At 38.1% G+C, this 14,106-nt stretch overlaps 1 protein-coding gene across 3 annotated transcripts in view; it reads left to right on the plus strand.

The window, feature by feature from the left end:
* The window catches only part of skap1 (src kinase associated phosphoprotein 1), a 46,519-nt gene that overhangs the window by 18,154 nt on the left and 14,259 nt on the right, over nt 1-14,106 (plus strand). For all 3 annotated transcript variants that reach the window (XM_042508681.2, XM_042508682.2, XM_088070516.1), the window contains exons 5-8: nt 10,711-10,791; nt 11,008-11,091; nt 11,172-11,296; nt 12,148-12,211. In XM_042508681.2, coding sequence (XP_042364615.1) covers nt 10,711-10,791; nt 11,008-11,091; nt 11,172-11,296; nt 12,148-12,211 — 354 coding nt within the window. The remainder of the gene's footprint in view (nt 1-10,710; nt 10,792-11,007; nt 11,092-11,171; nt 11,297-12,147; nt 12,212-14,106) is intronic.

Raw genomic sequence — 14,106 nt, forward strand, 5'->3', positions numbered from 1 at the left:
CACACACACACACACACACACACACACACACACATTACGAGGCAGGAGCAGGCTCTGTGCATCGCTGTGACTGCTTGCCACCAGGGTTCAAAAGTTCACGCTATTCCCCTAGGGCTACTGTGCTGCTGCAGATGCTGATAGTCTTTTCTTTCTCTCTCTTTCCCCTGCTGCCTTTCTCTCCCTCTCTCCCTCGCTGTTTACACTATTAATCTTGTACACTCTCTCTCACACACTCACTCACACTGCCTGGCAAGAAGAGAGCGGCTTGAAGGGGGGATTTGGACGTATTTAACCGAAGGGCATCCATCACTCTCATCTCCGGCTTCACCCCCACCAAAAGCCACACCGTGTAGTTTTTGCTTCCTCCCGGTTTTGTAAGCCCTCTGATGCAGCTTTCCCCTCATTTGCTTTGTTTTATTGTTGCATTGCATATAATTACATCCCTCCGTTGCCTCTGGTGTAGCGCCGTGTTGAAACCCAGGGAAAACAGGCGAAGGTAAATGTGCAGCAGTCCATCTGTAAAGAGGCACATAGGCAGAATGCAAAGTGGGAAGCTGGGGCAGGGTGGCTCCTAATCTCCCCCAGAGCTGTCAATGTCACAGACAAATAGCAAAACTATCAGATGCGGCGGGTTCACCCAGAGGTTAGCGTTCCCAGGTACCTCCTGCATTCACTCCCTCTCTTTCTCCCCTTGCCTTGCAAATGAGAATTTGATTTTGCCCTCCACTGGAATCCATTTCTGGAGATGAATGAAGTTTCAATGCCAAGCCCAGGTGGCCCCGCTGATTTCTTAGGGAAATAAATGGAGACGGGAGAGATGTGTTGGCCTGTACACAGACAGTGACACGACGGCTCCCAATGCCTCTGGGATTCCTCTGTTTAATTGTTGCTGTAATGTAGCACTTTAAGGTCATTAACATGCCCTTGTGGAGTTATTCGGGGATGTTGAGGATGCATCCCTCTTTACACACCGGGTCTCCGCTCGGCTGGAAGAAGTCAGCACTGAGTGTGTGTGCCAAGTGGGACAGGGCTGCCGAGGGCTTGTACGCTGTTGTCTTTATTCTAAAATGGAAATTTCTTCCATTGATTTGTAGTGGCCTTTGCTGTAAGTTAGCTTATCTAAAAAAAATTGAGTCAGATAGAGGTTGATTTGAAAAGCATTTTGTAGTTCTGCTCATACTGTTTGGCAGTATAAAAACTGTAATTTGTTGTATGATAATTAAAAAAATATGCAATTACATAATAAACTTCAAAATGTAAATTCCTAACAGTACACATCACAGTTAAAGTGGCAATATTTTATGCAAAATTCCAGGCTTAATTAAACATGCTTAAACTATTTATTTTTAAATTCAGTAGGTCAGGCTTTTTTGATTAATTTAATATGGCCAGTCATTGTAATTTTAGTAACATATGGTAAAACAGTAAGTGAGCGGTACAAACAAAATGAAACAGTGTTAAAATATAGAGAAAACTGTAAGTTAAATAAACAACAACTATCCTTGCTGTTTATATTGCTTTTCTTTTTTTTTTTTTTAGTTTATTTGTATTTTGTCACAAAATCAGTTTGACATGACTACCACGGCAGTTTCCGTCATAGAGGTTGATTTACTGTTTTCCTCTGAATGAAGCACTGTAAAATTGATCTGGGTTTATATTTTATTATTCTCATTTACTTATTAATTTTAAATGTTAAATAATTAAAATTGATAAGATACAAAAAGTTTAAAAGTCGTAAATTAGAAGAAATGTTAAATATTGGAAAAATATGTTTTTCACAATTATTGTCTTACTTGCTTGTAAATGTTAACTGGTTATATAAAAAGTATAATATACTAAATTACAAATAAGTAATATACTGGCACAATATTTAAATGATTTATTTTATTGGAGCAAAAATAATTCATATTTCCTATTGCAAAATAAGAAAACATGCAAAAACTTAATTGCAGCTCATTTTAATTTTTCCCAAAAAAGGCTGTATATATTAATTAATGAGCCATTACTCATGTGTGTTTATGAAAGACTGAATGACAGTCTGCTAAAAAATATAATATATCAAAGTAATTGTTTGCAGATCTCCTGCAAATTTTAGGAGTGAAATTTACAACACAGAAAAAAAAAAAATCTATGGTTGGAAATAGGAGTTCAGGAGAAAAACCTGCCGAACTAAATCATTTTATCAATGGTAAATGGGAACAAATTGATTGGATTATATCAATTCCAGTAAATTTAAAAAAATAATAATTTAGTGCACTGACAATAATTCAAATAAATATTTTAAGTAAAACCATGGTCTTTAAATTTAAGTAATTATCTGATTACAATAAGCGTTTGGCTTTATTTTCCTTGACTGAATAATTTTTCTCTAACACCTGTTGCCCATTGGACTTGCTGGTGATTTATGCAAGGAGTCAAAGAATTATGGCATCATATAATTGTTTATTGGTATAATATGTAACAGCAGTGCCTATAAAAATAAGTCCAATTATATAAAAAGGTAATAGACATGAGATATTGCTCAGACAACACAGCGCAATAACACGGTCCTCGCGAACATATTTACTTACCATTATTGCTAAAATTATATTTAAAGCATTTTAGCGGAAATAAGCAAAGCTTTTTAAAGTTGCAATAACTGTACATTCAGAGAGCGAGTGTGCCGATTTTCTCTGAGTGTTTTTCCCTCCAGGCTCTGTCGTTGATTGTGTTATATCCCGTTTTTATCACAGATATGCAGGCTCTCCTGTGGGCCGAACTCCTCCATTGTTGGTATTTATATTCTTACTACTGTTTCTTTTCCTTTTTTTGGGGTCTGTGTCAGTGAAGCAGCTGAAAACCATCCCCAGCGATTAGAGGATCATTGTATCTGCAGTTAAGCATTTGAATAGTGGTAGTAAATCTAGAAAAGGGAAATTCAGGGTCGCTGTATACGCAGCTTATGGCTGCCCAGGGGGAAGCCGATGTCACATAGTAAATTTAGCCCCTTAGTGTCTTTTACAGTGGCCGACCTGTGATGTTTGAATGTAGGAATAGAGCCAAACGGAGCCTAGAATGACTTGACATCTAATCCTGTGAAGAGGCACATTATTGTATTTTTTTTTCTTCCAAATTGCATCAAGTGTAACAGACTAAGTCAGACAATAGAATAAAGCAAAGAGATCTCAGCACTGCATTAAAGTTGCAATATACCAGAATCCAAATCTCTTGTATCAAATATTTACCTGATCATTTGTGTGTGTATTAAAGTTTTTATTCTTAGCTCAGTGGTAAAGCTTTTATCTCAAGTCAGAGATCTGTTGTTTAATCTGATTGACATCCCCAATCAAAAAAAAATCCTTAATCACTCCTGCATAAATTCCCGGTCCCATTAAGCGTTATTAGACGACGATGCAGGCATCATGCAGCCTGATATAATGCACTGCATGTTTTCTTTGGTTCAAACACATGCATTAGGAGGTTCTAAACACGGTTTATGTATCGATGACTGAAGTCCTAATCAAATCACGGGGAGGAGAGGAGGGCAGGGAAGACATTCTGCCCTTAACCTCAGTGCCTCTCAGTCTCTCTCCTCCCTTCTGACGGCCGCCTCGCTGGAGGGACGCACAGCAAAGGCCTCCTACTTTAATGAGGAAAAATGTATCAATTTAGCTTTGGCCTGCGCGCAGATTGAGCGCCGGGTGGGTGAAGGTGCACTGAGTGAATCCTTTTTCCTAATCAAGGACGGTATCGAAGAGGATTGCGGTCTCTCTCGCTTCGTCTGTAGAGTCAGCAGCATTCCTCCCCGCAGCCCCCTCAGGGCCGGGGAGCCTCTCGCTGCCTTCTGTTTCACCTCATCAGCAGAGTTCACACGGGGGTCAGGTCCTGCCCCCTGATGCTGCATTCAATGCAATACCTCCGTGTGAGAGCCCCCGCGCTCAAGGACTAAGCACACGAGAAGGAAAACATATGATAACTCGCTGGTTTTGATTTCTACCTGTGCTGTGAGGGGTGTCACCTCTTCCTCATGCTCCTAAATACTGTAGATATATTAATACCACAGAGTGGCCAGTGTTACCTCATTTATTTCCCCGCATCTTAGTTTTGTGTTTTTTTGCAGGCAGTATGTTTTGTTTCTTTTGGATTAAGAAATAAGAGTGTCTCTCACTTTTGCTGTATTTATTTATTTATTTATGAGAGACAACACACTTAACATAACCTTAGTGTGGTTTAAATTTGCTTCTTTTTTGCAACATTTACTTGTAATTTATTTTTTATTTTATTTTTTCTCTTTCCCACTTTGGTGTTAAAAAAAGAAAAAAAAATGATGAAGGCATGCTGTGCTGTGTGATATGCACCAATTTTGATTCTTTTAAAAAAAATTAAAATGGACAAAAGAAAAACACTAGATTGAACTGAAAGGATAATTTCCATGCTCAGACCTTGGGTAGGTTGATTTTATGAATTACAAAACAAACAAGCACTACAAAAAGTACAGAACAGTAAAATGATTCATCAATTTACTGATTAGCTGAAAGAGAAAAAAAATTAACAAAACAGATTTGATCACCATGTTAAAGTCATTTTTAAGGCAAGTTTACCAAAATCACACTGGTTTCAGCTTCTAAAATATAAATATTTGCTGTTGTTCATGATTTATTATAATAGAGTTTTTTAAAAAAGGATTATCTTTGGGTTTTGGACTGTCGGTTGGACAAATTTGTTTGAATACAAACAAAGTGTCAGTTGAAGAAGCGAGTGAATGGCATTTTTTGACATTTTATAGGCCAAACAATGACTCAAGCGAAAAAAAATCAACAGCTTAACAGACAGTTTTCACTATTTATCAAAGACTCAAAGAGGGAAAAAACAACTAATGATTAGACAATTTTAATTGCAGTCCTGCAGCAGACAAAAACAAACATCAAAACACTTAATGTAAAAAACAACATAAATGAATGGTCAACATCATTTTGCACATTCCTGCAGCGACTATACAGCTCTTCCACTTTAAAAACATATATATTTTTTATGCAACAAAACACCAAGAAAAACAATAACAATAACATAACAATCATAACTTCACAACAACAGATGAGACCAAACACGACACTACTTACAAATACAGTATAACAAGCACAGAAAACTGCAGAAATATGCATTTTAAGCAAATGCCAAGGATGTATGACACATGCTAACTAAAAAAAAAAGTGCACATGTGACAACCAAAATTAGAAACCACAGGCATGCAGACTTCAAATAAATTTGATAGATAGTAATGGACAGAGCAAGATAGATAGTACAACGTTCATTTTTATTTCTGTATCTTTTAACAAGACCCTGCTTGTGCGTCAAACATCAAAAATACAGCAAGACATCTTCCACATCACGTCCACAGTATATTACATGATGTACAGAATAGATAGATGGATGGATTTACTTAATTGATCCAAAATTGGGAAATTCATATGTTACAGCAGCTGTTTTTTTTAAGGTATTGCACAGGAGCATTAAAACAAAGTAATATCACACTAGGGGAGACAAATATACATATAGAAATAAAAAAATAGAAATTAAAATCTTCTGTAAATTTCATATATATATATCCATAGAATATACATTATAAAGAACGGCATAAAATTAGGTCATTTTTATGGTATATAGATTTGTTTTTGTAAAAATAATTATGAGAAAGAGGCACAGAATAGAAAAAAAGAGAAAGCACTTCTGTTAGAAGCCAAATGTTTTATTCTGATAAAAGGCTTTTTTTTCCCTCTCACTGTCTTTCACAATGTAACTGGCTGACTTAAATGTTTCTAAAGCTATGGATACAATAGTGGTTGAGACCCTCTGGAAGTACATGTCCCCCCCTGCTGAGACTGAACCTTGCCACTGCTGTCGCTCCTCTCTGCCTTCTGACTGTCTCAAAGAAAAGACACTAAAGCTCTGCTTCAGCCTCTCCATCTTCTGTGACACCATCAACATCTTCTGTGCATTTTCATGTTTTTATAACATCTTTGTTGCATTATGACCACCGTTAGATCTAATGTAACATATTAGTCCTCCCACCCAACCATTTCCCTTCATTTTGATTCACTCTCTATCCAGCCTTTGATTGACTTTCAGCCTAAGTAAAGTGGATTTTAATGAGAGAATACATTAACTCCCTCTGGTCATGCTAACATAAATCAGCCTTTTCTTGCGGGATCAACTGCTGAGCTCATAACACCATGCTGAGAGAGTGTGAATAACCAAATGAGAGATTGCGGCTGTGGCAAACCGCTGGCAGCTCAGATGCATTGTTGTGTATCTCCCCCCACCACCCGAGTTTAACACAAGTTCAGGACAGAACGGAGCACTTATCGGCACCCAGGTCAGCTGAAAACGCCCCTTCGTCGGGATCAATTAAACACATATCTCTGCTCAATTTCTATTGATTATCTCCTTCCATTTGGAGATGGCATGACTCGCATCTTCTCTCGCTGATGACCAACTAGAGCGGTTAGATTCAGTTAGTGCAGCCTGTAGCAACTCCTCACCTTGATTTACAAAGCACGCGACGCCACTCCAACATCGCATCTATCTGCTTCTCTTTGTTGGTAATTGCACTCAGCTAAATAGGTTATGCTGAAATATCAATAAATTGCCATCAAATTAATGTCAATACCAAAGCTGTGGATGGTGCTAATTAAAACGCAAAAGGGATGAAAATGAAGTCAAGGCATTGCCCTGAATAATTGATAACGCAATTTATGATTTTTATGAAAGAGTGCCGTCTGTCTGCGATTTTGATGAGGCCTTAATTAGATGCATTAATGTGTCTCTCCATGCCTGTAGTCAAACTCAAAACTCAAACACCATGATGGTTGTTGGGGTTTTTTAACGCCCTTAATTACACATTTTCAAATAACATTACCTCTGAATATCCACTTAAAATTGCATGGGTCCCAAAGAGGTGTTAGTGTGTAATTTTCATTAAAGGAGGCATTGTTAACTCAGGACCAATCAGAGCGTGCTTTTGTTTAGGATGGGGACTCAAGCAAGCGGCATTAAGCAGCGTGGTGCTTTTGGGGTTGTGCTGCTACCCCGTGGAAGAATCCAGAACTATTGTGTACATGTTTTCGCTGAAGTTTGTTTGAGGCTCATACAAATCAGGACAGTCAAGTGAGGTCAGGTCACGCGGCGTTAAAAGTGTTAAACACGCATGAATGTGTAATGTTTATTGACTCAAGCAGATCAGAGTGATCCCGTGTTGATTTTGTACCTCCTCATCTATTAGCCGGGCTCGACCTTTGAGATAAATGAAGAGCGAGCGAAGCAGACGGATGAGGGGATTAGAAGTGGGCCGCAACAGGGAAGCAGGCCCAGGAAAAAAATGGACGGACTGCCGGCGGATAGATGAGGTGGGGGAGCATAATGACCGCTGTTTGTTATGATGTACTGAATCAGGTTCTCTTTGACAAAACAGTCCTTAGCACCTCTGTATTTATAGTGTCACCGGTCAGTCCATCCACAAAGGCAGGCTGATGATATGTGAGCGTGTTAGTGCCGTGAGGTGTCTGGGGCTCTGCTCTGGAATGACCCGCTCATCTGTCAGGCCCACGAGCTGAAGCGGTGCCGGGTTATGGGATCGCAGGCAGGATTGTTGTGAACTTAAATCTCTGGAATGTTAGCCAAGCAAAAAAGAGAGCCAATATCAGCTTTATTCTGCTCTCTAGATCAAAGTTATTCGGACACTGAGAATACACTCAAAACAACAACTTTTAGGCTGGATTGTACCAACAAGGGTTATAAAACCTGATTAAATGATGGTTTAAGTTGGAATTCTGTTGCACCAAACTTTGAAAACGAACTTAAAATAAAGAAAGGTTATTTTAAATCTTTCTTTAAATCTCAGTGTAGCTTTTACCTACTTAATAATTTAATTAGGGTTCCCATCATGGGAAACCTGGAAAAGTCATGGAATTTAACCATGTCATTTTCCAGGCCTGAAAAAGTCATGGAATTTGTAAAAATTGATTCTGATTTAGAAAAATCTGTGAAATTTTTGAAAAACTCATGGAATTTTGTTGTGTATAATCTCTGGGAGATAACCTTCCACATAATGTCACATAACAGCAAATTTATTTTTGTGTGTTAGCTGTTGACATAACACCCAAAAACATTGTAGTGTGCATGCCAAGCCAGGAGTTTGTGGTGTAACTTTGTAATGACACACCATAGAAGAACACTAAGTGACGTCACCGTTCTCACAGGATCTGCGCAATGCCAGTTTACACAGCGACACAAGTGGTTACGTTTTCAAAAAATAACACTCTGGACTCTGGTTTCAAAAGTTTGCAATCTCAGGCCCCCAAAACGCTGTTGTCGTGTGAACAAAGGACCAAACCGCAACAAAAGTTTAAAGTTTCACGCAAGAACTGTTGTCTTGTAAACGGCCCCTTTGTGCTGCACGATATATCATTTCAGCGTCTACATTGCGATGTGCAGTAGACACATTCAAGGACGTGCATGTCAAGTCAGGCAGATTAGCTGAAACAGCTAATATGCTGCTTGATTCGGTTCTCCTTTTCCATGATAAATACCTGCCAAGCCTTTCCTTTTAAAAGACGTTACTTCTAAATGTGACTTGAAATGTTTCTACTTATTAGGTAGCAACAGTGTGCTGATATTTGAGTATTTTTTATTAATTATTTTTATTTAGATATGACGCTTGTCCCTATTGATTAAACTCAGTTTGAGTTCTGTTTAAATAATTAAACATGGCTTTACTAAACTAAACTTCATTTTTGATGGTGCAACAGAGCTCTGCTTAAATTTAAATCTGGATTTACTCATTTTAAACCTAGTTTTACTAAACTCTGATTAGAGCTAATCTTAGATTGAATTAATCCTTGCTGGTGCAACCCAGTTTAAGAGAGAGCATCATGTGGTTGAAGTGGGCATTCAGCTGCTTTTTCATGTTTCGATTTTTATGAATGAGAACGAGGTTCCTGTTTGTCTAATGTTGGGGGATGCTCTTTGTTTAAACCAGTCGACCCAGATGTGGGATGACATGTTTGGCTTTTCCCAGCAGTTAAACAGGTCCTCTCTGAGGGGGATGGACTCCAGGCATTCCCCTTGTCATCAGCGGTCTGAAAGGGGTGTCACACTGACTAGTGTAAATGGTCTTTAAATTGTTCCTGCGTTTCAGACTAAAAAGGCGGTTCCTGCTCTCCCTTTGCTTTTTTTTCCCTGCGAGGCTAATGCCTGTTGAGTAATGAATTCGGAGGAAGCCGAGCTTTGTTTTTGACACATGGAAAAGCCAGGTACCCCTGTTGAAACACAAAGCGGAAGACGGCCCTTGAGGCCGACCTGGGGTCAACTTTACATCTTCCCCTCTAATAGCTAAAGGCTTGAAAATAGGTCAAATAAGCAGATTTCTTGTTAGAACTTCAATTTTAACTTAAACATGGAACAGCTGGTTAAAACCTCTTCTCTCAAGGCATCCAAGTATTTAACCCCTTGGCACCTGAGAATATTGGCCTTTTTTTTTTTTTTCAGAAATATGGAAAGAAGGCAATGAGCATCTTAACAGGAAATGACCCAAAAATTAGCAAGAAATCGGGAAAAAGTCAAAAGTATCTGAAAATCATTTGGAAAAAAAAGCAAAATAATACAAGTAAAAAACAAAAACTAAGAAATAAGTGCTTAAAAATGTCATTGTGTAATAATAATATTAATAATAATTCAAAGGGCTTCAGGCCAGAACCCATCCCGCTTCTTCCGCACATGGGGCGTCCGCTCCACCATGTAAGCCACCGGGCGTCCCCTACCCAGGACTCTCTCTACACTTTGTTTTAGTGCCGTGAAAGCTGCATGCTGAACAGCAACTCTCACTCGTTTTTCAGAGGCAGACCATTAAATTAGCAAAATAAAATGATAAATGGCCAAAAAGCAATAAAACTACCAGAGATTGTACCTGTGTAAGTGTTAAAATCCAAGCATAGCTATACAAGCTATTCTTGAATAAATAAGCAGTAGTTTTTATGCATAGTATTTGTATAGTTTGGGAAATCAACTGCATTAACATCATATGCCATTATGTGTGTAGTGAAAAAAAGTTTCCTTTGTTAAATACACGTCTCTCTAGCACAAATAGCAAAGTAGGCTAAATACTTTGTGAACTGCACTGTGCAGTACTTGCTTAATAACTAATTAAGTAAAGCCTCTTAAGTCGTGCAGTCGTCCTATCATGTTTGAAATTTGACTTTGCAAATTGCAGAGTTGTTTGGATTTCCACAGGAAGGTTGCTCCCATTAAAAGTGCAATGTGAGCAGATGAATGGACTGCAGTGCTCAGCAGCACTGTAAATGTATTGATCCCAGCTCCCTAAAGCCTCCCAGGGATGTATTTGATCCACAGGGTTGGAGAGTGTATATTCATGGTGTGTATTTGTGTGTGCGCAGTAATGAAGAACATTTAAAGTGCAGCTCATTAGGAGTTTGTGTAGAAACAGTCAGACTATTTCAGTAATAAATTAATTGTTTATCAAGAAAAAAGGCTAACTTTATCTGGTTTTAGTTTCTCAGATGTGAGGATTTGCAGCTTATTTATCTTTTTTTATAACATAAATTGAATATTTTTTGTTTCTGGACTTGTTTTGAACAAAACAAGACATCTTAGGAAGTCAACTTGGGCTCCTTTGTATATATAAGTTTCCTTACCTCTTTATGGTGCTTCTGTTCACAGACTTTGGTGACATCCCTCCTGTGGCAGCCCAGGAACTCGGCAACATCTTGAAGCAAGGCTACTTAGAGAAGAAACGAAGAGGTAAAGCAGCATTTAGATAACCAGCCTTGGGTCAAGTAGTTTTATCAGCTAATGTCAACTTTTGTTTTAGTTACTCAGAGTGCTAGATAGGTGTGCAGACTACATGAGGACAATGTTAACCTGAGCAGAAGAAGAAACAACATGAAGATTAATTAAAAATATATATTAAGAAACGGTGTTCATGTGAATAATTTTTTGCACTTCCTTTTTCTGTAGATCACAGTTTCTTTGGCTCGGAGTGGCAGAGGAGATGGTGTGTTCTCAACAATTCAATATTCTACTACTTTGGGAGTGATAAAGGTTTGTGTAAACATACAGAAGCATTGCAGGTTCGTAAATCGAATCAGATAACATCACACCATGTGTACTCCTCCCTGCAGATAAGCAGCAGAAGGGCTCCTTTTATATCATTGACTACAGTGTGCAGCTGGTGACCAACCTGAGAAAAGACTCCAAAAAAGCGTGCTGTTTTGAGCTGTTTTGCTCCGGACGGCGGGCTTTCCAGGTTGGTATTAAGAATATTGAGTTCAATAGATATTATTTTGGGAGACTTTTTGAGGTCGTAGGAATGTTTTTACATAAAAATGAGCCCCTTTTCTTTAGCAAAAATATAGAGGATCTAAATTACAGCCCAACTAGACAGATATTTTGGTGTCTGTGTATATGTTGTCCAGTAAGTAACTCAACTTAACAAACTGCAGTACACAAATGCCAAAAGATTTTATGGTAATTTTCAAAACATTGTCTCCATCACATAGTTAGTCCACTAGAGATTTGTACATATCATGGTCACAATTCTTCCCTTCTTTTTTTTTTTTTTTAAATTTGTACTTCTTTTGGACAAAATAAGATGTTTTAGGGAACTAATTTGTGCTTCATGAAATTGGGATTATGATTTTTTTTAACGTTCTATGCAATTTTATTGATCAGATGATTAACTAATTGAGAAACTAGTCTGATTAAAATTAAGACTTACAATAATAGTTAGCTGGAGCCCTGTATAGAATTATCTTTAAATAAATTACTGGTTGTCTGACTCTCAAATATTTGTATTGGCTTCACTATAAAACAAGCTTTAAAAAACATTTTATGCACATGCCTATATTGCACAGAGGCAGTCATAGTTTCTGATTATAAAATTATTCTCCCAGTCAGTCAGAATTTATATGCCTTAATTGAATATTTTAGATCTGATCATTTCAAAAGGAACCATTTCCATTTGAGCTCGTTCTTTCCTATTAGGCAGCGAGGAAGAGAGCTGGTGTATTGAAGTGAAGATTAAAAATGTTATTTCTGTATAAATGCACTCTTAGATGTGATGATAATTGCAGGATCATTGCCACTGTTTCCCATTAGTTCACTGCCAGCAGTCCTCAGGAGGCCAGAGAATGGGTGGACCAAATCAATTTTGTACTTAGAGGTAAGCCAGCATCTCATTTAATTTTTTTTCATGTGCAGTTGTGCAAAAGAGCTTTGTTGCTTCTTTTAAAGTTTTTGTGTTTCTTTTAAGTGTGTCCTTATTTGAATCAAAGGTTTAAGGATGGGGGATGTCATTGTTCAGATTGTAAAACCCTCCGAGACAAATTGATATCGAGTTATATAAATAAAATTGACTTGAGTTGACTTTTTAAAAGTCACATAGGTTAATTGGAAAATACAGTTAAAGCAGTATAAACCTTCCAACCTTCTTTTTTCTCAATTTTTCCACGAAAGTTGCTTGTGTTTTTCGAGGGGCAGAAAGGTCAGAAATGAAAGGGAGCTTTTTATCATCCCTGACTCAGACGAAAACCACCCGATCCATCACTAACTGCATGGCCGAGTCCTGAATCTCCTCATTCCACATGTCACCCACCATGTCATGTGCACCATCATGTAGTTCTCCTCCAACCCCCCACAACCACTCCTCCCCTAACCCTCCTACCGAATTCCAGCTTACAGGAAATTGATTGGTAGATGTTCTGGTTATCCTCCAGTGACATTGATTTCTGCTTGGCCGCTGGTGTACGGCAGAGGACCTGATACCCTGTGTTGCAGCGGCCAGTCGCCTGCAATGAGACGACTCCTCCATCTGAGCGAGCGGTCGTGCCTAGTCTACTCTAAAATGGGCTCGGGCCGGGCCACTGATTTGCGGGAAGTAACAGACACTCTGCAGTTTGTCTTACTTCCTTCCAGACGAGTTTTACTACGAAATGCAGTCTGATCCAGAACATGTAGATGATTATTATTCACCGTCTCCAACTCCTCAATTAACCTGCGAACAAGGCCGACTTTTCTTTTTAACATATACTTTCATTTATTAGAACTTTTTGGATGTATTATTTTTAGGCATCAATAGTGATAGTAGAAATACAGACAGTGAATACAAAGGGAGAGAGAGAGGAGTGTGACAAATAATAAAGGATGCAGCTATATGGTATGAGTCTTAATCCCTAAGTCAACCAAAATTCAGATTTTAAAGGAGCTATAGATGACAGCTGGGGAATCATTTTTAAGTAATTTATCAAGCAAAAATGCTAAACATTTCTGAACTGTGAGGTTTTGCAGCTTTTATGTAAATGTACATTAAAGGGATTGTTTTATTATTATTCTTTTTATTTATTCTACTTATTCATATTCAGTATATTATTTATAGTAGATGGTTAAAAAGAAATCCACCAGAGTCACACAATAACCAGTAACTCCCGTGTTCAGTGAGCAAAATTGACTTTTTTTGAAGATAGCAATGTATTTATCCTGAGGAACATTGCTGTGCAGCAGTTGCGACAAAACATTGGGGGAGTGCAGATACGTAGAGTGCAATATAAAAGGACTATAATAACGTGGCAAAAAAGCAAATGTATAACAGTAAGGTGCAATCCAAAATACACAATGACAATAGCAGGTTAGTATCATTGCTTATAAAGTTTTTGTACAAAACTGAGGTAGTTGGTGACTTAAAAAGGAGAGATAAAATGGCTTCAGTACTCTTCAGTTCTCAGTTGGAAAGGGCTGTCCTGCAACAAGATAAAGTAGTGAAAATATTGTAAATAATAGTGTGCTCAAAAACTGTTGCTGAGGTTTTTAGCTGGTACTCTTGCCTGTTTGTCGAAGCTGGGTGCGTGCCGACTGCCATCTACTGCAGGTGATACACTGACTATGGATGATAACCTCACATAACCCCACTTTAAAAGATCCAAACTCTCCCTTTAACAATTTGTTACATTTAAATTTCTAGTCAGACAAAGCAAGCAGTTTGAGGACGTCACCTTGGGCTCTGGGAAATTGTTGTCACTGTTTCAGACTTGGCAGTAATTTGCTTAATTAAAAAAATAATAA

This window comes from Plectropomus leopardus, chromosome 19 (assembly GCF_026936395.1).
Source record: "Plectropomus leopardus strain MGB_pleo_1.0 chromosome 19, ASM2693639v1, whole genome shotgun sequence".
Taxonomy (NCBI): Eukaryota; Metazoa; Chordata; class Actinopteri; order Perciformes; family Serranidae; genus Plectropomus; species Plectropomus leopardus.